General features: G+C 43.8%; 1 protein-coding gene across 1 annotated transcript; it reads right to left on the bottom strand.

Annotated features, from left to right (window-relative positions):
- Nucleotides 1–1,190: 1,190 nt before the first annotated feature.
- Nucleotides 1,191–15,987, bottom strand: LOC140204527 (interferon-inducible GTPase 5-like). Its single transcript, XM_072271237.1, has 2 exons — nucleotides 15,936–15,987; nucleotides 1,191–2,391 (listed from the first exon to the last, which is right to left on the bottom strand). Exons 1-2 carry the CDS (start codon nucleotides 15,953–15,955, stop codon nucleotides 1,191–1,193), a joined length of 1,221 nt encoding a protein of 406 aa, XP_072127338.1. The 5' UTR covers nucleotides 15,956–15,987.
- Between the last annotated feature and the right edge of the window lie 1,712 nt (nucleotides 15,988–17,699).

The raw sequence follows: 17,699 nt of genomic DNA, 5'->3' as shown, positions 1-17,699 counted from the left end.
TATACGAGGAATGACACAGAACAGTCATGACAATAAGCATTTAATAGGGCAAGATCTATTCAGTCCTTAGACCCTACTGACACAAAAAATACAGTTTATATTGATGATGGCATATAATTAAATTCACTAATACTGGACTTGCAGTGAAAAAGACTGAATGTAATTTGCACAATCACAAATGGTGTGCTTTGAATACATTCACAGGAGTGAGTTTCATTTTTGAAATAGTTTGGAATATTTTGCGATATTGGATGTGACACAGCACTGGTGTCATCCAGAGCCGTTTCCTCCAAGTGATCATAAAGGATGAGTTAAGATCAATCAGAATTGAGAAGGATATAACCTGATATTAATTTACAGCTACAATTGAGATGTAAAGTTTTATGGGTTTATTTCAATAACATGTAATTTATTCTGTTATCTTGCAAAATTTTGTGTTATTCCTTACTTTTTGCATTGTGATTTATTAACAAGTATTAATAAACTACTTAGAATAATTCTGACTTGCTGTGCTGTATGGGTAAGTGTTCATGCGAAACTCACAGAACCTGCAGAAGGGAGAATTATCAACAATTGTTTGACTATTTTAAATGAGAACTAAATGTGCAGGGCTTTATTGATTCCAGATCTTGCCATGAGGTTTGCGCCTAATTCTCTAATGATGTTTTTTTAAAAGAAGTTCTCTTAAAGGTAAGTGAAACCGTACAGGTCAACAAGCATTAAACACAGACCGATATTCTTCCCGATATTTAATATCAGATGGCTGGGGTGGCACTTGATCTTCCAACCAATAGTTGACATCTTAATTGATACAGACATCGATACGCTGCACCCAATATCTGCTATCATTTTGCCTGTGCAGTTCTTTTTTTAAACAAGTCGTTAGCTGATAAACCCAATTGTTATTTGGTACATCCTTCACGTACACTTCTGAAGGCAGATGTAGCTTAATTTTAAAGTTTAATTCATAGAGTAGCACTCTGTTAATCTTGCACCAGTTTTCCAAGTGCCGCAGATTGGAAAATCCCTCTGCATCCCCTTCAGTAATGAATAGGAAGTATTTCCTGGAAGAAAAGCAATAGAACTGAACATTGTCGAGTAGAACTACAGCAGGATTTGGTGTTAGATTCCATCAAATTATTAACCACCCCATGATATAAGCTCACTGTGTAGAAGTTTGTACAGCTTAGTTAATCAGTTTTAAAGGCTACTTTCCCCACTCTCTCTGCATTCTCTGTAAGATTCTTCAGTGCAGCACTTAGTATCTTGTATGTCATGAGAAATGATGAGCCTGCTCCAAAAATGGAGCCAATGACAGGGACATGGTGGAGAGCAATTTCCACACCCGAAACGACAGCAGCAGCACCACCACAACCTAACATCATAATTGCATCTGCGGTTATTTCTCCCAGCAATGGACCTTTTGCTGTCGCCTTCAGCACTTCCACAGGTTTTCCTGCTCTGTTGGCCAGTCTTTGAAGAGAAGCATCATCCAGACCCAAGCATTTCCGGAAGTAGACAACGGCTCCAATCAATATACCAATATCACAAGCAAGAGAGAAGCCGGGAACTGGGACCGCTCCCAGTACCCCAGAGAGTGTTGCAAACATCCAGAGACATTTTTTCAGAATCTTGGATTTCCTCTGAAGTATCCCCACACTTAGATTTGGAAGGCCCAGGACAAAGATCATTTTCTTTACATTATTTAGATCACCTACGAGTCTTTCATTTAACTGAAAGAAATCAAAATGTTCCGGCTGTTTACTGGATATGAGGAACACAGGTGAATCTGGAAACCCTGCCTCTGCCAACCTCCTGACACAATCACTCCGAATCTTTTCCAGCTCCTCTTCTTCATTAATAACCACCTTTTCTTCCCTCGTGTTGTAAAGATCAATATCAATCTTAGAGCGGACAAAATAGAACTTTTTCCCCAGTCGTTTAATCTCTTTGGCAAGTTTTAGATCATTTTCTTTGAATCGACCAGCAGAAATTATGATAAAGAAATCATATCTTTTGAATTTCATTTCTGTGAGATATTTAGCTGCCGGAAATTGTGTAGATCCAATCCCTGGCAGATCCCAATAGCAAACATTGGGCAGAGTGGGATGTGTGTACCCCGTTGGTTCCTTTGTTGTTTCTGTGGTCCCAACTTCAGCTGCTCCCGGATCAGTGCTCCGAAGTCCTCTCATCGCATTGATGAAGGTGGATTTTCCTGTACCTGTTTCTCCAATCACTGCAATGTTAAGTTCTGTTTTGTTCAGCTCAGTTATTTTCTTCTCTATCAGTGGTGGAACTTTTTCCACCCCACCTGTTTCAAAATCAGACGTCAGTTTGCTCAGTTCTTCCTGTGTGAAGAATGGATGGGTCTCAGTCTCCGCCACCTGTTCACTGAAAGAAAATATGTTCCATTAAAATTCTCAACTGAAACAACTTCCATTTATACTTCATATCATGGCATTCACAGAACATTCTCATGTCAGTCATAGAAACAGAAAATTTACAGCACAATACAGACCGTTCGGCCCACAAAGTACTGCTGAACATATCCCTACCTTAGAAATTACTAGGCTTACCTATAGACCTCTATTTTTTTTAAGCTCCAAGTACCTGTCCAAAAGTCTCCTAAAGGACCGGATCATAGCCACCCCCACTACCGATGCCGGCAGCCTATTCCAAGAAATCACCACTCTGAGTAAAAAATTTACCCCTGACATCTCCTCTGTACCTACTCCCCAGCACCTTAAACCTGTGTCCTCTTGTGCCAACCATTTCAGTCCTGGGAAAAAGCCTCTGACTATCCATATGATTAATGCCTCTCATCATCTTATACACCTCTATCAGGTCGCTTCTCATCCTCCGTCGCTCCAAGGAGAAAGGGCCGAGTTCACTCAACCTATTCTCATAAGGCATGCTCCCCAATCTAGCCAAAATCCTTGTAAATTTCTTCTGCGCCCATTCTGTAGCTTCCACATCCTTCCTGTAGTGAGGCGACCAGAAATAAGCACAATTCCCCAAGTGGGGTCTGACTAGGGTTCTATATAGCTGCAACGTTACCTCTTGGCTCCGAAACTCAATTCCACGATTGATGAAGACCAATACACCGTACGCCTTTTTAACCACAGAGTCAACCTGCGCAGCTGCTTTGAGTGTCCTATGGACTCATACCTCAAGATCCCTCTGATCCTCCACACTGCCAAGAGTCTTACCATTAACACTATACACTACCATCATATTTGACATACCAAAATGAACCACTTCATACTTACCTGGGTTGAACTTCATCTGCTACTTCTCAGCCCAGTTTTCCATCCTATCAATGTCCCGCTGTAATCTCTAATTGTCACAATGGCGGGGCATTGGGAGCAAGGGTGGACCCAAATGCAAGACACATCTTGTTTGGGTACTTAGATTTAGTTTATTGTTCAATTCCAAGAGAGCAAAGCAGAAGCAGGAATAGCGAACAGGATAAGGACTCAGGACTATGACTAGGCTGGGACCAAGGGTCTGGACTTGGACTAGGAATTGGCTCCCAGAACTAGAAGAGACATGAAGAGGCTAGGGTATGGACTCCGAGCCCGAGACTGGGCAAGGACCCAGTACCTGGGTCTTGCCTCGGGTTCGGACCCCAGAACCAGGCATGGACATGACATGGGCTAGGGAGAGGAGGAACATGGGAAAACAGAGCTTCGGTCTCAGGAGAGCAGGTACATGGAACCATGGACACATACACAGAACAGAGAGCCGGGACCCCTCCTTGGGTACAGGACATAGGGCCGGGACTCACACACAGAACAGAGAGCCAGGACCCCTCCTTGGGTACAGGACATGGGGCCAGGACTCATGACCCCCCGTGGGGCAACGGCAAGACGGCCTGACTTACTCCACGGAGCCGAGGACAAGACAAGACAAGACCAACACGAATGAACACCAAACAGTACTATTTAGCTCCGGTGATGGAACTAGACCAAGGTGCAGGCAGGGGCTGCAGACGAGGGCTAGAGGCGAGAGGGGCAGAGAAGGGATTCAGACAGGGGGGTAGGACAGGAATCACAGACTGCCAGGGCCAGGACGTGGATGTGGTACTTGGGTGCTGCCGGGGTCGGGACGTGGACGTGGTACTTGGATGCCACTGGAGCCAGGACGTGGTACTTGGAACCTCCGGGTAGTGGTGAGCTCTCGACTCGACCCTGGAACAGTAGACAGCGGCTCTTGATTCTCTCCGGTGGGTTAACTGATGGACCCACCTTGATGAGGGAACTTTGCTGGCTCGTTTCGGTGAGGTAACTGGACAGGGTTGCTCCGGTGACGAAAGGCGAATTACCGGCACTCGTTTCAGGCAGAGACAAGGCTTGCTCTGGCCAGATGACATCGGCACGCCGTGACTTTGCAGACACTCCCGCCCCGAACAGCTGAAAGCCGGAGACTATAAACTACCGGTTCAGCCAAGTGTTAATTGCCTCTAATCACCAAAGTCGAGGGACATGGGAAAGCAGGGAATCAACGGTCCGGACTGTAACATAAACAAGCTAAATTTAAAGGGACCCCGATCCGGACCATAACACTAACAGCCCTACACACTATCCACAACACCTCCAACCTTTGTGACATCAGCAAATTCACTAACCCATCCCTTCACTTCCTCGTCCAGGTCATTTATAAAAATCATGAAGAGTAAGGGTCACAGAACAGATCGCTGAGGCACTCCACTGGTGACCAACCTCCATGCAGAATATGACCTGTCTACACCCACCCTTTTGCCTTCTGTGGGCAAGCCAGTTCTGGATCCACAAAGCAATGTCCCCTTGGATCCCATGCCTCCTTACTTTCTCAATAAGCATTGCATGGGGTATATTATCAAATGCCTTGCTGAAATCCGTATACACTACATTTACTGTTCTTCTTTCATCAAAGTGTTTAGTCACATCGTCAAAAAATTGAACAAGGCTCGTTAGGCACGACCAGCCCTTGACAAAGCCATGCTGACTACTCCTAATCATATTATACCTCTCCAAATGTTCATAAGTCCTGTCTCTCAGGATCTTCTCCATCAACTTACCAACCACTGAGGTAAAGCTCACTGGTCTATAATTTCCTTGGCTATTTCTACTTCCTTTCTTGAATAAAGGAACAGCATCCACAACCCTCCAATTCTCCGGAACCTCTCCCGTCCCCATTGATGATGCAAAGATCATCGCCAGAGGCTCAGCAATCTCCTCCCTCGCCTCCCACAGTAGCCTGGGGTACATCTCATCCGGTCCCAGCGACTTATCCAACTTGATGCTTTCCAAAAGCTCCAGCACATCCTCTTTCTTAATATCTACATGTTCAAGTTTTTCAGTCTGCTGCAAGTCATCACTACAATCACTATGATCGTTTTCCACAGTGAATACTGAAGTAAAGTATTCATTAAGTACCTCTGCTATTTCCTCCAGTTCCATACACACTTTCCCACTGTCACACTTGATAGGTCATGTTCTTTCACGTCTTATCCTCTTGCTCTTCACATACTTGTAGAACGCCTTGGGGTTTTCCTTCATCCTGCCCGCCAAGGCCTTCTCATGGCCCCTTCTGGCTCTCCTAATTTCCTTCTTAAGCTCCTTCCTATTAGCTTTATAATCTTCTAGATCTCTAACATTACCTATCTCACTAAACCTTTTGTAAGCTTTTCTTTCATTCTTGACTAGATTTATTACACCCTTGGTACACCATAGTTCCTGTACCCTACCATAACTTCCCTGTCTCACCAGAATGTACCTATGCAGAACTTCACATAAATATCCCTTGAATATTTGCCACATTTCTTCCGTACTTTTCCCTGAGAACATCTGTTTCCAATTTAAGCCACCAATTTCCTGCCTATTAGCCTCATAATTCACCTTACTCTAATTAAACGCTTTTATAACTTGTCTGTTCCTATCTCTCTCCAATGCTATTCTTGATATTGGAAAATTAAAATATCCCATCACGACAACTTTGTTATTATTACACCTTTCCAGGATCTGATTCCCTATCTTCTCGATATGCCCGTCCTTCCTAGTAATGGTCCAAATGCTCTTCGCTGTTAGAATTTGCTACCCAACAGCTATCTATATTCATTATTATAACGTGCATAAACACAAGTAGAGTCATTGCAAAGTACAGCACAGAAACGGGCAGCGACCTGCATTGGGACCATAGTCCTCCATACCCCTATTATTGATGTAAGTATCTAAACTTCTCTTAAGCGTTAAAATTGAGCTCACAAGCACCACTTATGCTGGCAGCTCAATCCACACTCTCACGACCCTTTGACTGGTTAATAGGCTTTGACTTTGCTTAAACACCATTGATTTATCAGATGGAGCTCATAGATCTCGACCTGTTTGTCCAAAGAGCAGCATCTTCACATACTTCTACCATTTCATTTCTGTTCATCCATGTTGCTTCTCAGTCATTTCTTCTCAGTTCAACTAACTACCTTAGCTTTTGCCTCTCTGAAATGATATTGCAGATGAAGTTGGTGATGGGAGATTGGAGCACATGAAGCCCTATATTGTGAGGGGCGCTAGTAATCGGTTGGTAGGGTGCAGAAGAGAAGAGGTTATCAGAGGTTCCTGTGCAGATGATGATTCCTGTCTGTGGTGTGGTGCATCAGTAGGAATGGGAATGGCTCATTTCAGACCCAGCATGCTTCAGTCATTGATACTCTCTACCACAGTCAATAATCTAGTTTCAGCACATGCAGTTCTGAATGATGCTGCACAGTCAAATAGTTGGAGGGGAAACAGACATGTTCTTGGAAAATGTTCTTCTCTATCTTCAACCATTGTGAGTGCTAATGATGTGGCTGAAATATTCACAAGCATGCTGTTCGATATCCACGCCAAATGGTGATAGGACCAGGCAACTTCCAGAATAAAGTACAGAAGACCTAGGCTCTTTCAATGTAGGTATCTACACAAGAAGACATAACATTGCTCAGCTGTTAAATCCAGTATGGCTAATGACCACCAAATCTGGCAACAATGAAACATCAACAGAGTGATGGACCTTGCCATCATGGGGCTATCAAGAAGCAATAATTCACAGGCACACCTATGCCTAATTTGGAATTTCCCAGGATAATTTGATCTTTAAGCTTCATTTTCAACTGGATCTGTCACAATGGGATGTTGATAGCGGACCCAAATGCGAGACACAGACACTGAAGTACTAGGAACAGGACAAGGATACAGGACCTGGGCTAGGACATGGACAAGAAACAGGGAAACCAGACAGGGAACTATGAACTAGGAGCCTGGGCTTGAACTCCAAGCCACAGACTGGACAAGGACCCAGAACCTGGGTCTTGCCTCAGGCTCAGGCCCCAGAACCAGGCAAGGACATGACATGACTACAGGACTGGAGGCTTGGAGACAGGCTTGGGGTCTTGAGGCTTGGGTCTAGGGTATTTTAAGGCATGGGTATGGACTCCGAACCAGACACTGGGCAAGGACCCAGAACCTGGGACCTGACTCGGGCTCGGACTCCAGAACTAGGCGAGGAGAAGACGAGGCTACAGGACTGGACATGACTTGGTTGAGGAACTCCTGGGTAGGGCAAGACACAAGGACAGGAAAAGGTACATGGAAAGGACTCGGATAGGACTGGACGAGGGCCTTCAGGAGTATGGAACCTTGGACTAGAAGAGATGGGAGCACGGAACACAGAGCTGGGACCCCTCATTGGGAACAGGATGTAGGGCCGGGACTCATACACAGAACGCTGAACATGAAGAGACAGATCCCAACACAAGGTGGCGGCAAACAGCCAGAACCACCTAGCAAAGGCGTGGACACAGAGAGACAATACCACACAACGAAAGACAGTTCCTTATCTTGACCTAACAAGGCTCCGGTCTAGCTCCGGCGGTAAAACTTCAGCGAGACAGACAGGGTATACAGGCAGAGTATCCCGGCGAGGTATCCAGGCAGAGAGTCAGGTGGCGGGGGGGGGGGGGGGGAGGGGGAGGGAGACAAGGAGGGGAACAGAACAGTCCAGTAGGGAATCCCTGCTTCGCGGAGGTATTTATGTCTCAGCCCCAAAATGAAATCATGTGCCTGCAACAGAAACTGGAGGAAACCAGAAACCCTGGAATAAGGAGCTATGGACCAGACCATGAACCAGAATACGGACTTCATGGACCAGACCATAACAAGATCAGTTGTGGCCATGAGAGCTTCTTTCCATACATAATGAAAATTGTCTTTGATCCCAGGCTAAAACATCATTGAGTGTGGCAAAAAGAACAACACTCTTTCAGTGGGCACCAAGAAGAATACATGGCAGTGATTAGTGATGACCGAAGAACTGTCAGTTCAAAGAGAAACAGCTAACCACCCAAAAAAGACAGGTGATACGATCAACAACCCACCTTCCAAATCCCCTCCCCCAAACAAAATTCAGCAAGAACATCAGACCCCACTTGAAATGCTACAGAATATTGGACAGGCTCCCCATTCCATATTGACAAATACAGTACCATGTAATGGTCTTGAACGTATTTTATACACGTAAGAAAAAACAAATTATAACAAATTCAATAAAATAGGGATGCAGGATCAGGTGATGGATTTTAGCTGCATGATGTGGGTGCTGGTGGGCCCCACTGTGGTTCCTGTTGACCACATCTGCAGCAAGTAATAGTTACTTGAGGAATGTGGGCTCAAATTTGAGAAGCTAGAATCTGAGCTTCAAACACTGCGATACATCAGGAAGGCTGAGAGTTACATGGACTCTGTTCTCTGTCTGTGATCAGGGTCAAGAGTGTGTGACTGTGAATGAGGCACTTGGGGAGGAGACGATTCCAACAGGGAGTGCAGGAGGAGTCTCAGACACTGAACTTGCCCAACAGGTCTGAAGCTGATGCAATGTACACAAAATGCTGGAGGAACTCAGCAGTCCAGGCAGCGCAGTAGGGGGAGCAGGGGGGACTTTGGGGTACTTGTGTTTAACTGTCGTTTATTCTTTGGGGCACTTCTCTGTTTTCGTGGATATTTTGCGAAGAAAAAAGCATTTCTCTGACATTAAACTTGACCTTTGAACCTTTGAATTGCAGAGAAATTATGCATGGAAAGGGGAAAGGTTGAGATTTTGTGGTTCACGTGGTTACCAGTGATCTTGGAAGAACAAGGGAAGAGTTTCCGCTGTGGAAATTTAAGAAGCCAGGGACAAAATTAAAATGCAGAAACAAACAGATAATAATCTCTGGATTGCTACCTGAGCAATGTGCAATTTGCACAAGTTTTATGAGATGAGAAAGATAAATGTGTTGTCAAAGTTTGGTGTGGGAGAAGTGGGTTTGAACTTGTGGAACATTGGCACCAGTACTGGAGAAAGGGAGCTATTCCAATGGGAAAGTTTCCACCTGAACTAGGCTGGGACTAGAATCCTGGCAAATCTTGTAACTAGGTCTGTGGTTAGGGCTTTAAATTAAATTTTGGGGGGCGGGGGAGTGGATTGAACAGGTTGGCAAAGTGAAGATAACATTAAAGAGAAGGAGAATCCTGGAGAGGTTACAGAAGTCTCCAAATTAATGATCAAGCCGAAGTTCAGAAAGGGACAAGAAATTATCTTCAGAAACATGGAGACAAAGTTGAAAAAAGTGGTGAATACAGAACTGAATCTGTTATATTTCAATGCATGTTGCATATATAATAATATAGATGATCTCATAGCCTAGTTACAGATTGCCAGGTATGATGATGTGAAGGAAGATCACAGCCGGGAGTTTAACATCCAAGGATACATATTTTATTATAAGGACAGGCTGCTGGGCAGAGATGTTGGGATGGTTTTGTCTATTTAAAAAATAAATAAAGTATGATTAGAAGATGCAGTCTTCAAGGGTTTAAAAAAAGACGCTGATGGGAGCTTTATATAGCTCTGCAAATGGCAGCAAGGATGTGAGTTAGAAATTGCAAAGGAAGTTGGAAATGACGTGTAAAATGCTTAATATTATGTTGGCCATGGGAGATTGCAATATGCAGATTCATTGGAAAATCAGATTGGTACTCGATTCCGAGAGAAAGAGTTTGTAGAATGCCTATAAGACAGCTTTTTCAAACAGCTCCTGCTTGAGACCATGAGGGAAAATTCTGGATTTGGTGTTGTATAATCAGATTTGACTAAGGGGCCTAAGGTAAAGGAACCCTTAGGAGGCAGTCATGATGCTAGTATAGAATACACCCTGCAGTTTGAGAGGGAGAAGATAAAAATTGATGTATCAGTATTACAGACCAATAAAGGGAATTACAGAAGCAGGAGAGAAGAGGGGCTGAAGTTCACTGGAAGGTAACTAGTTGGGATAATAGAAGAGTAATGGTTACACGTGTTGAGAACAATTACACCATAAGACATAGGAGCACAATTAGACCATTTGGCCCATCGAGTCTGCTCTGCTATTTCATCACGGCTGATCCATTTCCCTCTCAACACCATCCACCTGCTTTCTCCCCGAAACCTTCATACTCTGACTAGTCAAGAACCATAACCCTCCACCTAAAATGTACTCAATAACCTGCCCTCCACAGCAGCCAGTGGCAATGAATTCCAGAGATTCGCCACACTCTGGTTTTAAAAAAAAATCATTTTCGTCTATGCTCTAAATAAACGTCCCTCTATTCGGAGGGTCTGCCCTGTGGTCCTAGACTCTCCCATCATAGGAAACATCCTCTCCACATCAGAGATATTTAGGCCATTCGTCATGTCTCAGTGAGATTACCCCCTCTTTCTACTAAATTTCAGCAAGTGCAAGCCCACAGGCACTAATTGCTCCTCATACAATAATCCTTTCATTCCTCAAGTCATTCCCGTGAACCTCCTCTGAACCCTCTCCAATGTCAGCACATCCTTTCTTAAATAAGGGACCCAAAACTGCTCACAATATTCCAAGAGAGGCTTCTAAAGGCATTAAATTGTTGCTTTTATATTCCCGTCTGCTCAAAATGAATATTAACATTGAGTTTTCCTTCCTCATCCCCGACTCAACCTCCTAATGAACTTTCCGGGAATCCTGCATGAGAAATCCCAAGTCTCTTTGCACTTCAATTTTTCTAAATTTCTTTCCAGTTTATACACTTTTATTCATTGTACCAAAGTGCCTGTCCATACATTACCCAACATTGTACTCCTTTTACCACTTTTTTGCCCATTCTCCCAATCTATCTAAACCCTTTTGTATCCTTCCTACTTCCTCAAGACTCCCTGTCCCTCCACCTATTTTAGTATCATCTTTGCCGCAAAGCCATCAATTCTATCATCCAAGTCATTGACATACAGTGTAAAAAGAAACAGCCCCAACACTGACACCTGCAGAACACCATTATTCACTTGTAGCCAATTCTGAGGCCACAAAATTGGTGTATCCAAAAAATAAAAAGAGGCATTGTAAAGGCAGGATGAGGCTACCAGCAATAAAAGCCAGGTCAAACCAGCATTAAAGAAAAATAGAGGACATAAAATGTAGCGAATAATACTGGGAATCTAGAGGATTGGGAAGTGTTTAAAAACAAACAGAAGGCAACTGGGCAAAAATGTTAAGAAGAGCAATGCTAAGTGTTAAGGGAAGCTAGCAAATAATATAAACGAGGAAACCAAAAGCTTATTTTTAGATATATAAATAGTAAATGAGAGGAAAGACTTAACACAGGTGTCACAATCACGGATTCGGCAGCGCAGCGGATACGGCAGCGCAGCAGATTCGGCAATTCCTCTCGTGAATATGCACATGTCAGCTAATTATTATTTCAATGTGATAGTAGAAAACATAGAAAACCTACAGCACAATACAGTCCCTTCCTTCGGCCCACAAAGTTGTGCCGAACATGTCCCTACCTTAGAAATTACTATGGTTAACCGTAGCCCTCTATTTTTCTAAGCTCCATGTACCTATCCAAAAGTCTCTTAAAAGACCCTATCATATCCGCCTCCACCACCATTGCTGGCAGCCCATTCTATGCACTCACCACTCTCTGAGTAAAAAAAAACTTACCCCTGACATCTCCTCTGTACCTACTCCCCAGCACCTTAAACCTGTGCCATCTTGTGGCAGACATTTCAGCCCTGGGAAAAAGCCTCTAACTGTCCACATGATCAATGCCTCTCGTCATCTTATACACCTCTATCAGGTCACCTCTCATCCTCCGTCGCTCCAAGAAGAAAAGGCCGAGTTCACTCAAACTCTTTTCATAAGGCATGCTCCCTAATCAAGGCAACATCCTTGTAAATCTCCTCTGCACCCTTTCTATGGTTTCCACATTCTTCTTGCAGTGAAGAGACCAGAAGTGAGCAAGTGGGGTCTGACCAATTTTCTATATAGCTGCAACATTACCTCTCGGCTCCTAAATTCAGTTTCATGATTGATGAAAGCCAATACACCGTATGCCTTCTTAACCATAGAGTCAACCTGCGCAGTTGCTTTGAGCATCCGTTGGACTCAGACCCCAACATCCCTTTGATTCTCCGCACTGCCAAGACTCTTACCATTAATACTATATTCTGCCATCATATTTGACCTACCAAAATGAACCACTTTACACTTATCTGCGTTGAAGTCCATCTGCCACTTCTCAGCCCAGTTCTGCATCCTATCAATGTCCCGCTGAAAACTATGATAGCCCTCCACACTATGCACAACACCCCCAATCTTTGTGTCATCAGCAAACTTACTAACCCATCTCTCCACTTCCTCATCCAGGTCATTCGTAAAAATCACGAAGAGTAAGGGTGTCAGAACAGATCTATGAGGCACAGCACTGGTCACTGACCTCCATGCCGAATACGACCCGTCTACAACCACTCTTTGCCTTCTGTGGGCAAGCCAGTTCTGGATCCGGGAAGCAATGTCCCCTTGGACCTATGTCCCCTTACTTTCTCAATAAGCCTTGCATGGGGTACCTTATCAAATGCCTTGCTGAAATCCATACACACTACATCTACTGTTCTTCCTTCATCAATGTGTTTAGTCACATCGTCAAAAAATTTAATCAGGCTCATAACCACAACCTGCCCTTGACAAATCATGCTGACTATTCCTAATCATATTATGCCTCTCCAAATGTTATTAAATCCTGCCTCTCGGAATCTTCTCCATCAACTTACCAACCACTGCAGTAAAACTCACTGGTCTATAATTTCCTGGGCTATCTCTACTCCCTTTCTTGAATAAATGAACAACACCGCAACCTTCCAATCCTCCAGAACCTCTCCTGTCCCCATTGATGATGAGAAGATCATCGCCAGAGGCTCAGCAATCTCCTCCCTCACCTTCCATTGTAGACTGGGATACATCTCATCTGGTTCCAGCGACTTATCCAACTTGATGCTTTCCAAAAGCTCCAGCACATCTTCTTCCTTAATATCTACATGCTCAAGCTTTTCAGTCCACTGCAAGTCATCACTACAATCACCAAGATCCTTTTCCATAGTGAATACTGAAGTAAAGTATTCATTAAGTACCTCTTCTATTTCCTTCGGTTCCATACACACTTTCCCACTGTCGCACTTGATAGGTCCTATTCTTTCACGTCTTATCCTCTTGCTCTTCACATACATGCCTTGGGGTTTTTCTTCATCCTGCCCGGCAAGGCCTTCTCATGGCCCGTTCAGGCTCTCCTAATTTCATTCTTAAGCTCTTTCCTGTTAGCCTTATAATCTTCTAGATCTCTAACATTACCTAGGTCTCTGAACCTTTTGTAAACATTTCTTTGTTCTTGACTAGATTTACTACAGCCATTGAACATCACGGTTCCTGCACCCTACATAATTTCCCTGTCTTATTGGAACGTACCTATGCAGAACTCCACTCAAATATCCCCAGAACATTTGCCACATTTCTTCCGTACCTTTCCCTGAGAACATCTGTTCCCAGTTTAAGCTTCCAAGTTCCTGCCTGATAGCCTCATAATTCCCGTTACTCCAATTAAATGCTTTTCTAATTTCTCTGTTCCTATCTCTCTCCAATGCTATTGTAAATGAGATACAATTATGATCACTATCTCCAAAATGCTCTGCCACTCAGAAATCTGACACCTGACCAGGTTCATTTCCCAATACCAAATCAAGTTCAGCCTGTCCTCTTGTCGGCTTATCTACATATTGTGTCAAGAAACCTTCCTGAACACACCTAACAAGCTCCACTGCATCTAAACCCCTTGCTCTAGGGAGATGCCAATAGCTACTTGGGAAACTAAAATCTCCAACAACGATAGTATTCAACTCCATTCATTCTGTTGTAGTACTTGTCGAGACTTGGGCATGGACATGCTATGCTTCGCTTTCTGCATTCCGCCTTGGCTGAGCAATTGGACTGATGAATCAGCTGAATCTGAAGACGAGCGGATTCGTTTTATTCTTAGCTGTTCTTTTAGCCGCAGGGTAAGCTTCATTGCTTATTTGAGGGTTTTAGTCAATGGCCCTGTTTAGCCTATCGGTTATTGTTTTCTTTCCCCTTTAACATTGTTCATATCAAAGTCTGTGAACTATGAACCTGTGTCTGTGTCTCTTACTGCACACTTGGGCTCTCTGTCCGAACCTGGGTTGACAGCAGGTCTGCTGAAAACTCTCTATGGAAGACACTATGAAGATAGTGCTTACTTAGGAAGCCGAGAAGTCTGAAGGTGGGTAAAATACCTGGTGAGATGATCTACACCCTAGATTTTTAAAAGTGAGTTAAAGAAATTGTGAAGCAAGAATACATGATTGGCTGACTGGCAGAGAGTACAGAGTGGGGATAAAGGTAACATACATAAAATGCTGGAGAAACTCGGCTCTAGCATAAAGAGCTGATCTTTCAGGCTGAGACTCTTCGTCAATCGTGATGAAGGGTCTCAGCCTGAAATATCAGCTCTTTATTCCTTCTCTGGTTGTCTGCCGGTGACTAATGATGTTCTATAGATGTCAGTGTTGAGGAAGCAGGGATTCTGCAGAAGACTTGGACATTCCAGGAAATGGGAAATAAGTGCCAGAAAGAATACAGTGAAGTGTAGGGCCAGGCATTTTGGTAGAAGGAATAAAGATGTAGAATATTTTCTAATGTGGCAAGGAAGGCAAATGCAACATTTGTATTCATTTCGAGAGGAGTAGGATATTACAGGAAAGATGTGATCCTGAGGCTTTATCAAACATTGGACAGACTGCACTCGGATTATTGTGAGCATTTTTGGACCTCATATCGATAAAATGATACTCTAGTATGGTGGAGGGACCAGAGTATATTCACAAGAATGTACCGAGGCTGAAGCAATTGATGTATAAGAAGTTGTTATCTTATTGAAACCTCCTGACACCCCAAAAGCCTTCTACTCCCTGTGAGGCAGAAGTCATATGCATGCAGGTTTACCCCTCACTTTCCTACAATGAATCAAGCTCCAGTAGCACTTCAAGAAGTTGGACAGGTACACCATGTGCTCCCCAAAACAGCCACACTTTCCACCAGCACCACACAGAGGATGAAGTGAATGCCACTCACAAGATTTAAAGATGCAGCCTTTTTATGCTATTTGTACAATAAGGTGTCCACAGGGCTTTCGTGTGAGATAACATTTCCTCATGTATCTTCATCTCCATCATGCACCATGCTTATGAGGAAATGTATCATTGTTCCTTTCGTGTTGCCAGGTCTACTGTGGTTAAATCATGTGCCAAACCCCAGATGGGATCAGATTGATGCAGAATGCTGCTTTTCAAGAAGGTAAGTCCCAGATATATGCTCAAGGATGTTAGGAACTTGTAATAACTGCTGTTTTTGATGTCAATACCCACATCTCAGAAACAAACAAAAGAGATTTGATGTGCCAAAGAGTCAGATCTGTCTTGTTCTAAAGAGAAAGTTGAGCACTGTAGGCTTCTGCTGTGGCAGGTTTTGATGATGCAGGAGAGCTGGGAAGAAACAATGTGCATAATTTTCGACCTACCTGGAGCTTGACCCTCCCATTCCTGATTTCTGTCTCTCGCTGGCTGGCCAGTATAAAGATTTAGTGCGTACAGAGCTTTAACTGGACGCTTGGGAGCCTTTTTGTCTTTTGTTGAGTGATTTCTCTACTTCTAGAGGAGAAGACAGAATGAGTTGTGCTCTCCCCCCCAGACATATCGTAGATTCTGAGGTAAATCACATTTAATAACATTTGGTTTCATGCAAGCAGCTAGAAAATATGCAATTGCATTTACTCACCTTGCCCTAGTCAACCTGAAGAAAGAGTTTGTGAGGGCAGTCGTGCTTCCTCCTCAATGTTCGAATGAAGAACGAGCAATCATGAAGGTCAGGACATAGAAAACTGAAGGTGAATAGGAATGGTCAAAATTATTGGACTCTCAAACATAATCATATGTCAGTTACCGCCTTTAAGTGAAGTGATAGAAACCTAAGTACTGTTAAATGTCACCTTACTGTCTCAATGTAATTGCTTTGGGAAAAATAGCATGTTGCATTCACACTCCCAGCAATTCACAGAAAGATGTTATTTCTGTAGGCAACAATGTTGGCACGTAGCCAGGTGGTTAAGGCGTCGGTCTAGTGATCTGAAGTTCGCTAGTTCGAGCCTCAGCTGAGGCAGCGTGTTGTGTCCTTGAGCAAGGCACTTAACCACACATTGCTCTGCGACGACACTCGTGTCAAGCTGTATCGGCCCTAGTGCCCTTCCCTTGGGCAACATCGGTGGTGGGGAGAGGGGAGACTTGCAGCATGGGCAACTGCTGGTCTTCCATACGACCTTGCCCAGGCCTGCGCCTTGGAAAACTATCAAGGCGCAAATCCAAGGTCTCACGAGACTAACGGATGCCTATAAAAATATAGATAACAGATGTCTGTGAAATTGCATTTAAGTTAAAATAAAAAGCCGACTTGTTGAAGACTTTTTCCTGTCTTCACAGAAAGGAATAAAATACTAAAGATATAGTGAAAAAATAAACTAAATCAAGAGGATGGGGTTTGTCAATGTTGTATCCATAAAGCATTGATAAGTGAGAATACAGTGAGACGATGTTACACCGTAGAGTGAATTATAACTGGGGGCACCACCATCGGGTATGGAGGTGGGTGGGTGACCACTGCACAGGATCGAAATAAGCTGCAGAAAGTTATATTGGCACTAGCCTCCCGAACAGCCATGACATCTTCAAGGAGCGATGCCTCAAAAAGGCGGCATCCATCAGCGCCCAGGACATACCCTCTTCTCATTGCTACCATCAGGGAGGAAGTACAGGAGCCTAAAGGCACACACTCAACGACTTCTATACTTTGGTGATTCCAATGCTCATCCGGATAAGAGTTATACTTACTGAAACCAGACAGGCCGCGGGAATTGTGTTTTAGCTCCAACTATCCTTTACGGGACGACCGACCCACCCACCCACCACTTCAGTTTCTCTCCAACTAAACATCATGCTTTTCACAACAAACCTATGCCTCTAGTTTTAGAACTTCTCACCTACCACTTTAACTATTTCACCGAAAATTTCTCCTCTAATATATTTCGTTTCTCTCTCCTTAAATAACATCTTAAAATAACAACGCCGCACTTGAACTCTCTCTCAGGAGCGCTCTGCTAGACGGCTCCAGCAACTTTCCTCAGGAAGGCTCTAGACAGCCAATATGAACTGTGTTCTAACTCTCCATGGACACCTGGTCCGCATGGACACTTGGAAGACGAGTCCGCGAGCTACTGAGACCCACATCTTCT

The sequence above is a fragment of the Mobula birostris genome, chromosome 10 (assembly GCF_030028105.1).
Source record: "Mobula birostris isolate sMobBir1 chromosome 10, sMobBir1.hap1, whole genome shotgun sequence".
NCBI lineage: Eukaryota > Metazoa > Chordata > Chondrichthyes > Myliobatiformes > Myliobatidae > Mobula > Mobula birostris.
The sequence above is the reverse complement of the archived record's forward strand: the minus strand, read 5'-3'. Positions and strand labels throughout refer to the sequence as shown.

Bases quoted from the DNA above. Each gene is read 5' to 3' on its own strand.
- LOC140204527 (XM_072271237.1), bottom strand. From the start codon at position 15,955: ATGGGAGGGTCAAGCTCCAG. The intron at 2,392-15,935 runs GTAGGTCGAAAA...ATTTTCTTTCAG, and splicing joins ATGGGAGGGTCAAGCTCCAG to TGAACAGGTGGCGGAGACTG.